Raw genomic sequence first — 19,037 nt, forward strand, 5'->3', positions numbered from 1 at the left:
AATCAAGAACACCAAGTATGGCACTCTGAATTATAGCAATAGCAATAATAGCAACTCATTCATCTTATTTTACTTTTGAATAGTCCAATTATCATCATGTCCCCAAGCACATTCTGCAATGAATTGCCAGGACACCTGCTAGGAAAAGCAGCATAAATCTACAGCTGAACTCAGCAAATAAGCTGGCAAGACTGGGGTTTTAAGTATCACCTTTCACACAAACTAGAAAATGGCAACCTGTCACACCTCTGAGTAAATGCCAGCATGGCTGAGATCAGGAAAGATGCTTTTACAGTTTTCCCCACCACTTGAGCATTACATGCACAGAAAGTTAAGGACAAAATTGTTGCTCTTTACATACTAGTGGGGTCTGGATGCACATGCATCACCTTAGTTGGAATCCTAGACACAATGAGCCAAATTCTTTGCTCCTGTAAATTAGCACAGGAGTTAAGTCAATGGAGTTATGCTAGCTCACGTTATCCGAGGATCTGAACCCATGTGCCTTGCTCTGGCATATACCTTGGGGAACAGAGGCTGAGCAGTCAGTGCCGCATCTTTTAGAATGGAGTTAACTCCTCCCATGTTGACCTAGTTTGGGTGACCTTAGCAAAGGGAGGTGCTAACCTCACACAACCCTTGTTGCCATTATCCTTTGTTTGACAGGGCATGTTACATTATCAGCACAGGGCCCACACGGAGCTTGTCTGCATACAAAAGTCGTATTACGTCAATGATACAGGTATAGTTGCAGTAAGCACCCCACACCCCCAGTGTGGACAAAGATACACCGTATAAAGGTGCTCAGTATAGCCTATTCTTGTAAGGGAAGGGGAGTAAGATATACCATTTTAAGCATTTTTATGCCAGTAGAACTGGGCCCACACTAGGGGTTGTATTGATTTAACTATTTCAGTAGAAAATTACACCCCTAACCCATTTACTTAAATCAGTATAAAAACTCTGGGTAGTTTGGGCTTCAGATTTCTGCTAGAGGTGTTAAAATGCCTGGCATGGTTTTGATGGTGGCTTGTTTTAATGTGAATTTTCCACATCCCAAAAATGTGTATGTGAGGGGTCATGTCATTATTGTGTGATTCACACTGCTATATGAACATGGTTAGAAAAGAGATTATTATTTTAGATCCTGTTCCAATGACCCTCCACAAATTCTTCCTTGTTACTTTTGTACTGAAGATTTGTCCCTAATTGGTACCCAAGTGTGCACAGTTGGATCGTGTCTCTTCAAAAATAAACTTCTCCTATTTATGCTGGTGCGAGCAGATACTATGGACTTCACTCTGAGGATTTCATTTTTAAAATTACTATAATTATGCTTTGATGGGATCTCTGAAGAGGGATGTGTGACTAATTTGTTTTCTGATTTTTATGGTCATTTTAGAGAGTGAAAAGCAAATCCAAGCTTTTAAAATTAAACAGAACTTTAATTAGATATTCATTATGAATGTTAAAACTGTAAAGTACAGAAGACTTCTATTTAAAAGGTAAGCCTTATTAAAAGTACAATAGCATAGACTAAATAAGGTTTAACGATAAATACCCTTTTAAAAAGCTTTTGAAATTTGGACTCCTGACCAGAGTATATTATCTTGTTATGCAAGAGGCAAACTTTGTTATATATTTACAGCCTGTTTTCATGACCAAGAACTGTTACTAGTCAAAAGAAAGGCAGACTTAAGTTTTTGGACTAAGAAATCGTCTATCATTTGTCATGTTAAGGTATAGCTAACAGGAATTCTTTTAACTTAAAAATGTTTACATATCCAATACAATGTTTACATATCCATGCATCCAAAGATGTTATTTACTCTAGGAGTATAATTTACTGTGTTAAGAACTCATTACAGTGGAATAAATTGTTAAGAGCACTGAAATACTTTTGTACCAAACCATAATTTTGAGACAGGGTCCCTACATTCGATATTTTCCTAATATATTTTCCTTTCCATGTATACGCTCAACTCTTGTTAAACAGCAATGAAAGTTGCAGGTGCACATGAAGGGGGAAAATAAACCACTCTGAAAGAATTAACATTTGAGCCTTAAACCTCCCATTTTTTCAAAACCTACTACAGAGCCAGCCTAATGCCTGGTTTCAGAGTAGCAGCCGTGTTAGTCTGTATTCGCAAAAAGAAAAGGAGTACTTGTGGCACCTTAGAGACTAATAAATTTAATTTGAGCATAAGCTTTCGTGCCACAAGTACTCCTTTTCGTTTAGCCTAATGTCTGTCTCAGTATAAAACAAATTAGGCACAAATTACAACAGAGACTTAGAATGTCTCTAAATTGCTTTAATCCATTACATATCTCACCTCTGTCTTTTGAAACTACAGTCCCAATTTGTTTCCCTGAAGGATAGAGATCTATTGTAGGTGTTTCTAGCATGCACATCACCTTCGAGCCCAATCCTTCAAACACTTGCGTGCATGAAGCACATGTATAAGTATTTGCAGTGTCAGAGCCATAATATATTCACTATGTACCTAGAATGGTGGACACACAGAACCCCTGCCAGGGGGAATTGCAGGGACTGTCTGAAAAGGAGAGGGATGGGAGGGTTGGCATGCAGAATTTGTGGGAGAAAACAAAGGAATGGAAAGAGCTCCTGGAGTGTGGAGTAAGCTCCGCCTACCCAGGGACAAAGTGTGTGACCCCCCTAGTTATATGTATTGTTATAATTCCTTAACAAAACAATCATTGCTAGAGTTAAAGTTAGAAATAAATATACCTTAAACAAGAAGCTCATTAAAATGTTGTAGTTAAAAAATGAACAAAAAATTGCTTGTAAATCAGGAAATTCAAAGTTAGTTTCCACAAACAAACAACCATAATTTTGACTTCATATACCTGCCCTTTGTCCATCTAGAGCAGTGGTTTTCAATCTGGGGGTCTGCGGACCACTGGGGGTCCACAGATTACATCTAAGAAGTCCGCAAAAGGTTGTTGTTACCATAGGACAGTGGTTTTCAACCTGTGGTCTGTGAACCCCTGGGGTTCTGCAGACTATATCTAAGATTTCCAAAGGAGTCCACATCTCCATTTGAAATTTTGTAGGGGTCCACAAAAAGGTTGAAAAGCACTGATCTAGGACTGTGTGTTTTTTCCCCCCCGACTCCGTGCTGTACTAGCAACCACAAGCATTCAATAATCATGAGTCAGGCATCACAAAGTCATGAGATGGGTTTAAGAATCATGAGATTGAAAGAAAGAACAAAAAAAAAAAAAAAAAAACCACCCCACATTGTTGTACCTTTCCTCTTCTAACTTTGTTGGTATAGTTGTGTTTAAAAAAAGGATTTGAAGAAAGATGTTATTAATGTTCATAGATATATTTAAAAAAGAAGCAGGAGCAGCAGGGATACATCTCATTCTACAGCAAAGACTTAGCTAGCATTTACTTGGTCTGGGATGAGAAAAAGCCTGCCTGTCACAGCCCCATTTGTCAAAGACTTCGGCTACATCTACACTGCACTCCTCTTGCAGTGGTTTGTAGGGTGTTTGTAAAGAGTAGTGAAAAGCAAGTTGTGTCCCCATTGTGCTGTGTAGCTACAGCTGTTGGTGAAAGGCTCTGGCAGGAGGGAATGCAGCAGGGAAAGGCTCAGCAGTGGGGAGAGCCTGCCAGCATGTTCCACTTCCTTTTCCGGAGGCAGGGACCTGACCAAGCCATTCCTCTGCTGGAGTTTTTCCCTGCTGCCTCCCACCATTGGAGGCTTTCCACCTGACAGACTCTTTTCCTGAAGCAGGGAACTAGAGTGATAGAAATAGCAATTTAAGAGGAGGATACACTGCTTGGGTGAGTAGAAAGCGTGTAGATATCTGGGTACATATGCCCTTCAGGCACATCTTTTCTCACCTAAGCCATGCCTCACTATCTACACTGCTATTTATATCCATGCTAGGCGGACTACTCAAGTACATAATCCAAATGCTGCCAAAAAAAACACAAACGCATGCCGCATAGACGTATCTTAACAGTAACCACCTCATGTTAGTCTGTGGCTCATTGTTTCTAACTTATCTCTGCTCCTCCCCCATCTCCCCTTTGTCTCTAGGGCTTTGTTTTTTCCACACCCCCCCCCTTTTTTTTTTTTTACTCCCTTCCCCCTCAGAATGTCAAGTTGTCTAAGGGGCACCTGTAGGCTTCATTCAGGCTCCTTGTGCTGTGTTTGGGGAGGGACTGTCTGCCTGCTGCTGCTTGCATTCAGTGTATCTGCACAGCAGCTCACACCTGCCCTTAGGCCTTGCATGCCTGTCCCTGCTGTTCCCTCCAGTAGCAGCCCCGTTCTGAAGCAGACCCCTACTCACAAGCTGCCATTTAATAATTCCCCCAATATTTTGATCAAAGAATTTAACAGTGCCATGGTTCACAGCAGCATTTTTAAGTTACCTCATGAGCAGGAGCTATCTGGCTTGTGGAACTTACACTGGTTATATCTGAGCGCTTGAAAATTACTTGAACCATAGCTATTGGTGTGACTTATACTGTCTTGACTCTGCTGTACACTCTGACGTTCTCTTACTGTTAATAGCTTTGAGCACATAAACGTGCAAGGTGGCACACCTCGAAACAAGTGAAAATACCACCCCCTGCCCTCATGAGTGTCTGTATTTACAATAAGAAAAGGAGTACTTGTGGCACCTTAGAGACTAACAAATTTATTAGAGCATAAGCTTTCGTGAGCTACAGCTCACTTCATCGGATGCATCCGATGAAGTGAGCTGTAGCTCACGAAAGCTTATGCTCTAATAAATTTGTTAGTCTCTAAGGTGCCACAAGTACTCCTTTTCTTATTGTAAATACAGACTAACACGGCTGCTACTCTGAAACCTGTGTTTACAATGCATAAGAGCCAACAGTCAAAACCAAAAAAGGATAAGGGCAGAGACTGTATCTTCCTATGTGTTCAGAAGGAGAGACAGGAGAAAGGTTTCAATAGGATCCTGTTATCATTCAATAGCCACATAATAGGCACATATTGATGGTTCCATGTATGTGTTTTAATTAACTAGTCACCAAGCCACTTCCTATTCCTAATTCAAATCCCTCCTAGAACCTCACTCCTGCCATGCCTTCTATGAGAAGTGAATTAGATTTTCAGTGGATATTCCATGCACAAGGAATAACGTCGAAGAAGGGATGGAGGCATCAATGGTTGAAGGAAACTAAGACAATCCTACAGTGAACTATGTAGGCAGCCCTCTCTATCAATGTGCAGCCCCATTAAAGTCAGTGGGTGTCCACATGGACCCAGGGATTCATTAGCAGAGTTCATTAGAAGACCAGGGCCTAAGAGCACATTGAAACTGGTTTAAATGCCTGAAGAGAGGGTGGTGGATAGGAAGTCCAGGTTAAAGCAGTAGGTTGGGGCTAGGTGACAGAGGATCTGAAATGTAAGAACAGACTGCTTGAAGTTGATACCCAGCTTAATGGAGAGCCCGTGGAGGTTGTTACTAGAGCCCTGCAAATCTGTGGATAGCTGCAGATGCAGATGCAGCTATCCACAGATCATGTTTGCAGATCGGCTACAGATACAAATTTTGTATCCACACAGGGTTCTCATTGTTACTGCTAATGTAAGAAAACTCCTACTGGCAATGTTTGTGATTAATACAGAAAGGATTAAAATTAAACTAAATTTAATTAAACTAAAAATAAAGAACCAAAATCAAACATATGTTCAAGAAAGATATAATGAGCAGCAATTAACACTGTTTGGTGAAGTCATTTCCTCCTCCACCTCCTCTTTGCAAATGAGACTTCAGCACAGTTGGAACTTGGAACAGTGAAGGCAGCGTTTTGCCAGAACGTTTGTCCATAGAATTGATCCTCTTTAATTTCTTCCACACTTATTTATCATTTAAACTGCAGTAGCACCAATAGACCCTGTGTAAAGCAGGGCTCCATTGCATTAAGTGCTGCGTAAACATAATGATAAACAAGATCTCTGTCCCAAAAAGTTTGCAGTCTAACAAAACAAAAACCAAAACAATGTAAGTAATGGGGAAAGGAATAGAACATATAAGGGAATGGTGAGCAAGGTGGTGACTAGGAAAAGTCTAGTTGCATGTTGTTTGTGTTATTACAGAGCAGACTATCCTCATTTCATGGGGCCTAAGGGGTGGTGGTGACAGTGCTGGGTAGACACAACACAAGCTGCTGCTGGTGAACATTCTTGAAGGCTGGCCTCCTCTCCTTTACATGAAGGCTTTTTCTCCCACTGGTACTAGGAAAGAGGAGGAGGATGAAAGGATGCAGTGCAGCACAGCACAGAGAAGGGACAGTGAGGCTGGCATCAGGCAGGATTTGGGGAGTGAGTGACAGGAGAAAGTTGAAGCAAAAAAGTCAATTGGCAGACAAGAATATCTAGTCCAAATTGTAGCATACAGTCTGTTGATACCCAGGGGATCTGAAGGGATGCAGGAGGCTCCAGGTAGAGAAGTGGACATATTTGAAACTTGGTGTCCCCTCCAGCTCATCTATGGATACAGGAACCAGGAGTCTAGGCTAGAGCGCACTGTGATATTCCTCAGGCTACAATCAGGACTGTTGAATAGTTGTGTCCCCTTAATTCTCCAACTTGGGGTGCCTTTTACACTGCTTTGCTGTTTCTAATTTCCCTTACCCAAAATAAGGGAACAGAAAACAAACTGTAACCCTTTTTTTAAACTGTTTCCAGCTACCACACTTGAGACTCACTTAAAAAAAAAAAATCACTATTCCAGTGCTTAAAATATAACCTTCATTCAAAACAACTAGCTGCGCATATAGTCTGCTCGCTGTGCCACTGGGACATTCCCCAGGGTACAATCTGGACTGTAGAACAGCTGTGTCCCTTCCATTCTCCACCCTGGGGTGCCTTTTACACTGCTTTGCTGTGTGAGCAGCTACATCTGGCCTGTTCACTAGCATGCAAATCACTCCCAGCTGAATGATGAGTGCTCTAGCATGTTTCTCCTGAATTATATTGCAGTGACACCAGCAATTTCTCAGTCCAGTTTGTCCCCCGAAATGTGCGTCTTGTACTGCCCAGCTCTTTCCTGCTGTGCAGTACAAGCTCTTAGAAAGTCTGTCATTTCATGAATAGAAAATGATATGCACAAACCCTGTTATCTCAAATAGAGGTCTCCCATCACTTCAATGCAAACACACTGGTTTAGATAAAACAAGTTTATTAAAACCACAGAAAGATAGATGGTAAGTGATTACAAGTAATTGGGCATAAAAGAATTGGTTGCAAAGAAATAGAAAGGTAAAATGCAAACTAATACTTAACTTATCAGGTATCAGAGGGGTAACCATGTTAGTCTGGATCTGTAAAAGTGGCAAAGTGTCCTGTGGCACCTTATAGACTAACAGATGTATAGGAGCATAAGCTTTCATGGGTGAATACAGATTCATTAGATGCATGTAGTGGAAATTTCCAGAGGCAGGTAAAAATATGCAAGCAAGAATCAGGCTAGGGATAATGAAGTTAGTTCAGTCAGGGAGGATGAGGCCCTCTTCTAGCAATTGAGGTGCAACACCAAGGGAGAACAAACTGCTTTTATAGTTGGCTAACCATTCACAGTCTTTGTTTAATCCTGAGCTGATGGTGTCAAATTTGCAAATGAACTGAAGCTCGGCAGTTTCTCTTTGAAGTCTGGTCCTGAAGTTTTTTTGCTCAGGATGGTTACCTTTAAATCTGCTATTGTGTGTCCAGGGAGATTGAAGGGAAGTGTTCTCCTACAGGTTTTTGCATATTGCCATTCCTAATATCCGATTTGTGTCCAGTTATCCTTTTTTGTAGGGACTGTCCAGTTTGGCAGATGTACATAGCAGAGGGGCATTGCTGGCACATGATGGTGTATATTACATTGGTGGACGTGCAGGTGAATGAACCGGTGATGGTGTGGCTGATCTGGTTAGGTCCTGTGATGGTGTCGCTGGTGTAGATATGTGGGCAGAGTTGGCATCGAGGTTTGTTGCATGGATTGGTTCCTGAGTTAGAGTTATTATGGTGCAGTGTGTAGTTGCTGGTATGCTTCAGGTTGGCGGCCTGTCTGTGGGCGAGGACTGACCTGCCTTCCAAGATCTGTGAAAGTGAGGGATTGTTGTCCAGGATGGGTTGTAGATCACTGATGATGTGCTAGAGAGATTTTAGCCGAGGACTGTATGTGATGGCCAGGGGAGTTTTGTTGGTTTCTTTCTTGGGTTTGTCTTGCAGCAGGAGGCTTCTGGGTACATGTCTGGCTCTGTTGATCTGTTTCCTTATTTCCTTGTGTGGGTATCGTAGTTTTGAATGCTTGGCGAAGACCTTGTAGGTGTTGGTCTCTGTCTGAGGGGTTGGAACAAATTCGGTTGTACCCGAGTGCTTGGCTGTAAACAATGAATCGTGTGGTGTGTCCGGAATGGAAGCTGGAGGCATGAAGGTAGGCACAGCGGTCGGTGGGTCTTTGGTATAGGATGGTGTTAACATGACCGTCGCATATTTGCGCCATGGTTTCTAGGAAGTGGACCTCCCATGTAGATATGTCAAGGCTGAGGTTGATGGTGGGGTGGAAGCTGTTGAAATTGTGGTGGAATTCTTCCAGGGTTTCCTTCCCATGGGTCCAGATGAAGAAGATGTAATCAATGTAGCGTAGGTAGAGAAGGGGTGTGAGTGGACGAGAGCTGAGGAAGCGTTGTTCCAGGTCAGCCATAAAAATGTTGGCATATTGTGGGGCCATGCGGGTGCCTATAGCAGTGTCACTGGTCTGGAGGTATAGATGGTCATAAAATTTGAAATAATTGTGCGTGAGGATAAAGTTAAGTGAATGCAAAGTAAAGATTTCTCATCACGTTTACAGCAGTCTGGCTGGATCTTTCAGCAAGGACCACTTCCCCAGTTCAATAATGCCTCTTTTGTCTTTCAAACATTGTTGATGCTGTAAGTAAAGATGAGGGGAGAGAGATGATTTGTGTCCTCTGTTCTTCCTTCTTATAGCATTTCTTTTATCTGAGAATCATCTCCAGCTGGGGTTCAGGCGACAGCAAGTCTGTCTGCAAAGCTGTAAATTTCTCACGCGCACCCTTCTTGCTGCCAAATAATGGCTGCTTAACAAGGTTCATTTGATTATGCTGACACCTGGCTGAGGTGCTGACTAGCCTTTTGTCCCTGAGGAACTGGTTTGGGATGCTTGCCCAGATGTGGAATGTGTCTTAGTAACATCATACAGTAGAATTTTATAAACTTAAAATGCTTGGCAATGTTGTATGTATCAGGACAATAATGATCAGTGAATTATGCGTTTTCAAATGATACCTCACAAGGCATACTTTATACAAAATTTTAGTTTTGTAAGAGTGCTGAACATAAGGGTATAGTCTGTCACACTCACCCCTTGCCCCACTGCTAGGAACAGACTCTTGATTTCAGGGTTGGTGCTATCATAGGAGCTCCTGCTTTCCCTCCCTCAGCCTATCTTGTATTCAGATGGGAGCGTTTTTAAGTGATGCATTTAATTTTGACCACAGCTGTTTCAGAATAAACCAGTTAGTGAGATGGCTGTGGTGGATACATGAGGAAGTGACTGCCTGACTGCTTTAACCACAGAAAGGAAATCAACACTGAATCAAGTAGTCTGAGGAGCAAGGAGATTTTCACTATGCCCCAGAGTGCTAACAACCGAATGTTAAAACAAACCCCTGTAAATGCACTCACACTTCTCCCTTCCCCCTAGCCAGTATACTCTTCTTCAAATGTACTACAGAAATGTGCTGTGTAAAGGTCCAGTCCTGTAAGGTGCCATTGACTTCAGTGGGAGCTGATGGCACTCAGCACTTCGTAGGGTACCACCCTTCGTGAATAGATTGATGGCTAGATAGTGCTTCTAGCACACCGCCGGATGGAAGGAGTAGTATGTAGACAGACTGCCCCAGGGGAGTACCAAAAGACATTGTGCTTCAGAGAGGTTGCATAGGATGGAGAAGGGAATGCTTTGTGACACTGCTGTATAGGGTACAGCATTCTGCCCCTTGCACAGCCAGTCAGCTCCATTCACCCATGCATAGGTGGGGGAGGGGAAAAAAGGAGCAATGGCTCCATCTACTCCCCATCTATGTGTCACTCAATCACTGCTGAGGGAAGCATCTGGAGCTCAGCTTCTATGCTCTCCTGGGCACTGCATTTCAATCCAAACAGTTTCCCCCCCCCCCCCAAGCCCTCTGATGGAAAAGGGATGAGGGGGAAGCCTCACCCTCAGCCTAGGTGGCTGCAAAAGGCCAGGACTCTAGCCCTAAATGCTAGAAGGGGGAAAAATGGTGAGAAAGAAGATTGGAAGGCACCACTACTACAAATCTAGTCACCTGCCAGTGCAGAAATGGAAAGTTTACAATATTAAAAACTAGAAAGAATTATTGCCTAAGATGCTACTGAGCCAACTTCATATGTAGCTATTAGAGCTGCTATGGAAGGTTTAGGCTAACAGCACAGTATTTAATAATACTGCAAGCTACCTACAGCTAAAAGCCATTTTACCCTCCTCTTCCTCCTCCTTCCATTGAAGTGAGGAGGGTTTGTTAAAGGCAACAAGATGGGGGTTAGCATAGTACAGGAAGTCATAAAATCGCAAACTGAACTACAGCTGTGCTCAGTGTAATTAACATACAAGATACAGTATATCCAATAGTGCACATCCTTTGTAGCTCTGGCTGACTGACCGACTGATGGAAGAGTACCTCATCTATAAAACACAATGAGTATGAAGAAAATGGAACAATTCATTTTTAAAATGTACCTGTGTTTTTGGAGAGGAGGGAGGTGTTAAGCAATGTGTTGTGAAGCTTAGAGACAAAGTATCTTATGGTAGTGCAGTTTCTAGGGTAACAATTTAATAAAGATCAAATGAGAGAACATTAAACTGCTAATTGTCAGTGCAACATATTACTGCCTCACAGCTACGGGAAACAATTAGCAGCACAGCTGCCATTCACAGTAATAGGAATTTCACCTTATCCTGCCTTTGCATCATGCTAAGATGTTCCCCCTAATTAGCATGCAAGCAGCTGGCCCCCTTCTTGAAGTAACTCCTAATTTTCCCTTCTTTCTTCAAGATCCAAGAGCTGTTTAAAAAGGAAACAAAGGTTTAATGGCACATGAGAAAGGCCATAGGCCCACCCGGGGAAAAATTTATACACATGGTTAGATTAATGGATTTAGGTGGAGGTTTACTGTTAAGCTTTAAAAGGAAGGTAGCACTGATAGGATCTACTGCCACCTTGTGAGCAAAATGTCACTCACCTATTCCTTTCTCTTTCAAGTCAACTTACTTTTAATGTAACTCTTCCTTTCCTCTAATTTAATTTTTGTACAGGTAAGCAACCATGCTGATGGACTCTGCATCTCTGGGTATTGAGAACAAAAAAATGTGAAAATGAGCTGCCTTCCCAGTGGGCCAGTTAGAGACTTGTCAAATAATTTGATTTCACATCTTTGTATTGAAGCCAGCCTAGGGGCATAGTTTTACATAGCCACCTAGGAGGCCAGTGATTTAGTGTTTTGTTCTCTCCACTGCAAGGTATCCTAATACAAAATATATCGTGTGTTAACTGAAGATATTTCTGACATAGTAAAATGAACAGAAACATATTTAAAGGTTTCATATTTTTAAACATAACAGCTGAAAGCCTGTGCTGTCGCAGGGGTATGGCAGCTGGCCAAGTAATCCACCCTTTGTGCAGTCTCTCTCATACAACCAATGAAAGTGTTGCATGCAAATTATCTGTAGCATAAAAGTGGTGAGTGGCTGAGTTGCCTCTGATGTCACAAAGGTCTAGGACTCTTAGCATGGCACAGACACATGCCTTACTGTACCTGTACAGGTGTAATTCATAAAATCAAAAAGGCAGAGAACTTCAAAACTGAAATGTTTGAACCTGGTGATATTCTAAACAAAGAGCTCTCAATCATGCATATAGCTGTTTCCATCACTTTGTACTGACTGTACAGACATTCTAGGCAACAGAGTGACAATCCTGGATTCTTATTGTATAGATAAATAGCTCTTCTGGGGCTGGACTTTAAACAATAGTATAAAATAGGGTTGTACTAAAAACACAGTATTGCCAAAAGGTTTATGCTATAAAGACAGCAAGCTGCCAGGCTGCAGCTATTACAGAATAAGCCATTATCCTGTAATCCTCTCCACTTTTCCCTACTGATGCTCTGAGGATCAGAGTCACTGAGCTGCAATGATGGGTTGGACTGGGCTTAGGAGCAGTTCAGGGTTGCCAATCATCATATTTGGTACTTTCTTCAAGCCCCAGCTTCTGGAGTCATGTGATTGAGAATCTTGGCTTCCATTTAAAGAAAAACATTTTTAGCACTCGTGGTTACAGAGGAGAGCTTATAAACTCCAAGGGCTCAAAATCCAGAAGGCAAATAAAACCCCCAAAATGTATTATTTTTAAAAATATACATGATTTGGAGGGGCCTGATTCACTAGTTTGAATGATTGGGGTTGATGACATGAGTAGTGCCTCCTTTCCCTTCATCCCCAACCTCTGAGGATCAGCAAAGGAGGGATATGTCAGAACTGTCATAGCTATGAGCCAATTCATACTTCAATGTACTGTATACTGGTAACCAAAGCTGATGCCTGAGCTTTGCGTAAAAGCTGCAAGCTGGGGGCTGTGCTTGCTCTCAGTTAAGTCAATTGAAATGTTACCATTCACTTCAGAGGCAGGATCAGAATCAGGTCCCTCAAAATCATTTTGAGTTTTTTTTGCTTTCTGGACTTAGAAAAAAAATTGTCACATACTCAGATTGCCTATTTCCTTATTGATCTAGCTTTTCATTTGCTTCTTCAACACACTAAACTTAAAAAAAAAATTTACAGCTGTGGCAGTAGCAATTTCAGGAAAAAAAAATTACATCACTTCATAAATAACCATCTAGCTCTCACATAGCAATTTTCATCCATAGATCTCAATGCACTTCACAAAGGAAGCAAGTATCACTATCCCCATTTTATAGATAGAAAACTGAGGCACAGAGGGACTAAATGACCTGACCAAAAAGTCATCCAGTAGGCCAGTAGCAGAAGTGGGGCTAGAACCCAGGACTCTTGCATCTTACTGGTAAGAAGTGTATTAGCCATATTTCTCTTCACAAGTGCTTCCTTTTCACTGTAACAGAGGACATGCTCAGTGACAAGAGGAAATACCTTGTGATTAAGGCACTGGATAGGAACTCAGATCAGGATTTAAGTACCACTACTGCTACCAACCACTTGATAATTGGGGCAAGTTATTTAATTTGTGTCTCAGTTCCCCATCTGTAAAATGTGGATAATATTACTTTTCTCCCACCCTTTATCAGTCTTTTGCATTTAAACTGTAAGAGCTTATGGGAGGAACTGTCTTGGACTGTGTGTTTGTATAGCACATAAAACAATGGAGCTCCACTTGGCTGGCGTCACTACATACCACCATAATAAACATTAAAGTAAAGGAAGGGGATTTTTCAAGATCTTTGGAAGATGCCATCCTTATAGTTGTGGGATTTAAGCCCCTTTTACCTCAGTTCCAGAGACTTCATCATTAGTACCATAGTCTCTCAGATTTTTATTCCACTGCCCATCACCATAGTATGAATACCTTCCACATAAAACCAATAGCAAGAACAAAGTCCTTAATTGACTTAATGGAGGCTTTGGCACGTCTCCATTTTTAGGATTTAAAACAAAACAAACGAACAAACAAAAACAAACCAACCCACCCATTTGGGAGAGGAGCTTTGATTCTCCCCACAAATTTTACATGGTGAGGGGGCTGCGGCTCAAGGAGTATCAATATTGTGAGTGCTCTTAGACTGGAAAGGCCTTTCTTACGAGGAAGGTTTTGCAGCATTTCGTAAAGACAGACAGTCAGGATTCTGGATCCACCAATCTCTGCTGGAAGTTTCTCCCAAAAATTGGATCCCCTGAATCAAGAGTGCTTTGTCCTCAGCTCTCGAATGCTTCATCCTGGTCCACTTCATCCAGTGATCTTCACTGTTCCAGGGGAGTGCAACTGTCCAAGTGGTTCATAGTTAAAAATACGGTCTTTAAATGTAGCTGGGGGGGGGGAGGGGTGCTTGATCCATTAATTGCTTTGAAGATTAGGACCAAAGCCTTAAACTGGTATTAGAAGCTCAGTGGGAGCCAGTAGAGGGATGTGAACACATCAGGCCCAATGTTCATAATGGCCTAGACCAGGGGTCAGCAACCTTCGGCACATGGCCCATCAGGATAACCCGCTGGGCGGGCCGCAACACATTTTGTTTACGTTGACTGTCTGTAGGCATGGCCCCCCACCGCTCCTAGCGGCCACTGTTCGCTGCTTCCAACGGCCAATGGGAGCTGTGGGAAGCGGCAGCCATCACGTCCCGGGTGGCTTTCCACACAGTTTCCATTGGCCGGGAACAGCAAACCGCGGCCACAGGGAGCTGCAGGGGGCCGTGCCTATGAATGGTCAACGTAAACAAAACGTCTTGCGGCCCACCAGCGGAATACCCTGATGGGCAACGTGCCGAAGGTTGTCAACCCCATGGCCTAGACTGTTGAAGGAGGTGGGCAGCTGTATTTTGTGGAGGTCTTCACATTCACCTTCAAACACAGTGAATTACAGTAATCCAGCCTTGACATGACAAATGCCTGGATCACCGTAGAGAGGGCAATGTCCAAGAGGAAAAGATGAATCATCCTAGAAAGTTAGGGATGAAAGCAGGAATTTTTTGATACTGATCCTACGCGGTCATCCAAGCTTAGTGAATAGTCAAACAGGACCTCAAGGCTTTGCACCACTCTGATAAATGGGGACTGTATTTCTAGACAATGTCTCAGCTAGTTCTCCAAAGCATTTTCCCTTTCTGACTAGCATCATTTCACTACTTGAGGAATTAACAAGTTTATTTGTTGTATTGGTGCAGAGAGGAACCAAGTTTTTATTTAAAAGCTTTACGTTATTTTCTTCTAAACAGTTTCTACAGTGTAGGTTTTGTGTAGCAGCTACAAGTCTGGTGATGTGAAAAAGAATCAAGCTCCCACTAAGTGTGACATTATAATAAATCTTCAGATTAAATTATTTTCCCAGAGTACCATCTTGAAGTTAAGATTTCAATAAAAACCTCAGAAGTTAACGTTTTTTTGGACTTCAGTTGCACTACAGTCCCATATATACACGACATCACAGCTCTTTTATACAGCCTAGAACACCAGCAGCACTTCTTTGCAGCCAAACACCATACACAAATTGAAGTCCAGAGGCTGACGACAAGAAAATAAAATTCTGCATGCACTGGGACTTGGGACACTCGGCAGACTGTGGTTAAACGCCTCTAATCCTTCGACCAGTCCATGACCATCCCTAAGAGATTAGGCTGCAGAGGGCAAGTGAACGAGCTCTCCTTCGGCCAACCCCAACCACCTTTGTTATTGTGAATTACACCTCTTTTAAAGAGCTAAGAATGCCTCCCAAGGACCTTTCCTTCACTAGCTGTTCACCAAACAGACTCTCTCTGGCATCCAAGTCATCTTCCCAGATCGCTTCTCTTGGCAGCCAATTCTTAATTAAGACTGATCATCTCCGTTGCCAAGGCTGTGTTGGAGTGCTTGCTCACTACACCCCTGCAGAAGCAGAGAGCTCATGTCTCTCACAAGGCAGTGGTATTTTCTACTATTGTATTTTGAAAAGCTACATCATAGGTAGGGTGAGGCCAAATATATGGAGATGTTTATCTTTGCATGCTATTACAGACTAATATTGCGCAGCCACCTCTTGAATGCCTCCTCATAGCCACAGGTCACTCTGGAGGGCCCTGCTCTGTTTCTCCCACTCTTCAGGGCCCTTTAAGAGTGCATAGGTCATTCAAACAAGCCCCACAAAGAATCACATTTCTTTAGTCCTCTTTTATAAACTGTCCCTCTAGACCCCACCAACTCTAATTCAGCATCTTTCTCCCCAAATTAATCCCAAAACAACACACAGCACAAACTCACCCAAGTCTTCATCCCAGCTGGCCTTTACAGACTCTCTCCCAGGCCTCCCTGCCTGGAGAGTTTTCTTCCGCTCTCCTGCCATTTCTGTTTTTGCCCTGCTGGGAATCAGGGCCCCTACAGAAGCCTTCTTGCTCCCTACAGCATCTACAGGCACAGTTGCAGTACCACAGGCTACCCCCTTTTACTGCAATTTCCTGCTCTTCTTAAGCCTGAAAGCGTGTGATTCAATCCAGGTGCGACTCATCCTGTAATCAGGGCTATTTTAGCTCCAGGCTTGCCAGCCCACCTTGCATAGGCCTACCTAATCCTTTCATGAGAATAATTGTGAGCTATTTCAAGCACTTTAGTGCAATGACTTCACAGTTACATATTCTGCAAAAAGATCTTGGCCTCTCAAAGGTGCAGTTGATTCAAGGTGTAAGTACATGTTGGCTCTCTCCATTTCTACATTAGCACATTTATTAGAACAAAGGCAGGCAATGAGTCTGGGCTGTACAGAGGCACAGAGACTGTATTTTGCAAAGATAAAGTAACTAGCCTAGTCAGTGGCTTTTAGCAGAAAATGTTTTCTTGCTTGCGTTTAAAACAGATTGGAAGACAGCATAATAGTTTCAACTTGCATAGACTTTCTGGTGTTATATTTGTATAGATTGTTAGTACCAAATATGTTGGTATTTTTAGTAACCTCAATGAAGTGGCAAATGTAATACTAGGCTGACCCTTTACCATACAGGGTGTATTGAGAGTTGAAAGTTGGTGCACAAATGAATACCAAATAAGTGGAAGGTTATTTGGCTGAAGCCAAATAATGAATAGATCCGTAAATGAAAGACAAGTATTACATTTGCCACTTCATTGAGGTTACTAAAAATACCAACGTATTTGGTACTAACAATCTATACAAATATAACACTAGAAAGTCTATGCAAGTTGAAACTATTATGCTGTCTTCCAATCTGTTTTAAACGCAAGCAAGAAAACATTTTCTGCTAAAAGCCACTGACTAGGCTAGTTACTTTATCTTTGCAAAATACAGTCTCTGTGCCTCTGTACAGCCCAGACTCATTGCCTGCCTTTGTTCTAATAAATGTGCTAATGTAGAAATGGAGAGAGCCAACATGTACTTACGCCTTGAATCAACTGCACCTCTGAGAGGCCAAGATCTTTTTGCAGAATATGTAACTGTGAAGTCATTGCCCTAAAGTGCTTGAAATGGCTCACAATTATTCTTCCTAACAACAAGCATAATCAGACAACTCATTTGCTGGAAAACCCATCGTGTATGCATAACTGCACTGAATGAAGGAAAACCAGTCAACAGTGGAAAATTCTGCTTTCCAAAATGTCTTGCACATATTATCAGCGGTATCACAGACCATCATCTGCACATAAAATGGTATAATTATCTGTGTCTGCAGCATTTTTTAAGCCAGTCTTGTTTTGGAACCTACATGGCTTCCTTCAGAAGATTCCCTGTGTAGAAGAACAATTCATTTTAGTTGCATCTTATCCACTGTCCAGAAAATACTATCTTTTCTGGGTTCTTACAGAAGTCCAAATATCTGTGGTAAATTAATTTTTTTTCCTCATTTATTTTCTTGCAAACTTTTGGATACACATCAGGAATAACTCTTTCAGTAAAATACTTTGTTGGTGGTATCCCATATCTCCAATATGTTCAAATGCATGAACTTAACATTCCAAACAACAGAAAAAGGTTGTCAGGTCTAATCATTTCCCTGATTTCATGGTGAAACCAAGCCTGCATCTTTTCCCACACATTGGCATATGGTTTACTGACATTTGTAGATGTAGAACGTTGAGTTAATTACATTTTCAGGCCAATATCAATAGCTTTTATGTTGTTTCCATTCAATCTGTGCATATTCAGTAGGGGGTTGAACACACTGATAATTGCTGAACACCAAAGTACCACTGTGTTTGCAGAATCACAGGACAGCACAAGGGAACCCAACCTATCAACAGTCTTTTAGTTCCCAAGGTTAACACAAAGCCTGCCATGATGGGCCTGTTTTCTCCTTCAAATGCATGGTTATTTTTCTAATTGTTTTCTGTTTCAAATTTTGCCTGAAACAGATCTAGCCAGGAGCACCTCACTTGATAAGTTTAAGCAAACTAGATCAAGCAGCCCGTTGAGCTTAATGGGGACAGGAAGGAGGTCATCTCCACATAATCAGGTCAACTAAACAGCAGTCCTGCTTGACTGACAAGAACTTAAGTAGCAAGATGAACAACACATGCTCATTAAAAGTGCTGCATATCAATTTCTCAGCATGATATGTGACTAAGATACCATGGAGATAGATTTTAAAATCCTGTTACACACCTTACCCTCATTCCTTTCTCCCCTCTCCAGGGACAATTCTTCAAAGAAGACAGGATTCTAATGTGTGAGCTATAGTTAAGGTAGGTTATTATTAATTATTATTATAATTTAAATATGAAGACTTCTAATGGTTTGGGGTTCAGAGAAATATCCAGAATTCTAGATGCTGGTCCAGAAGTATGGAGGCCCATGAGCAAGGCCCTGTGATCATCCATTTCAAATAAGCTCCAACAAAAGGGGCTCTCTATCTACATACCTCTCCTGCGGGGAGAGGAAGGCAGTGGTTTACTACCCACACCCATTGTCTTTAATTGAGGAAAGCATACTTATCCCCATCTCTAGCACCTGCAGGGGGCATTTCCACTTTCCTCCTTTTTGCAGAGTTGGACTTTTCCTCTCTTTCTTTGTCCCATTCATCACTAAATGGGGTCAGAGGGGACCTCAAGGTTTCTCCCTATTGTCTGTAGGTGGGAAAGGTTAGGCTTCTTCCACTGTATACTACTCCACCCTCCCTGTGCGCTCCAATCCCCACTGCAAGCCTGGTCACCATGAAATAATTGGCAGGCATTTCTCCTCTCCTCCCCAATTACATGAAAGGTAGATGATCCATGCTACAGCAAGCAAGGGCTAGAGTAGGTAAATACCTCCTGCCTCCAATGCTAATGGAATTCAG

The 19,037-nt window shown here is 42.1% G+C and overlaps 1 protein-coding gene across 1 annotated transcript in view; it reads left to right on the forward strand.

Annotated features, from left to right (window-relative positions):
* Window positions 1–6,734: 6,734 nt before the first annotated feature.
* EAF1 (ELL associated factor 1) overlaps window positions 6,735–19,037 on the forward strand; it is a gene marked incomplete at its 5' end in the record, with an annotated part of 37,386 nt that continues 25,083 nt past the window's right edge. Inside the window, one exon of the mRNA XM_038389097.1 lies at window positions 6,735–6,743. Coding sequence (XP_038245025.1) covers window positions 6,735–6,743 — 9 coding nt within the window. The remainder of the gene's footprint in view (window positions 6,744–19,037) is intronic.

Source organism: Dermochelys coriacea, chromosome 2, assembly GCF_009764565.3.
Source record: "Dermochelys coriacea isolate rDerCor1 chromosome 2, rDerCor1.pri.v4, whole genome shotgun sequence".
Classification (NCBI taxonomy): domain Eukaryota; kingdom Metazoa; phylum Chordata; order Testudines; family Dermochelyidae; genus Dermochelys; species Dermochelys coriacea.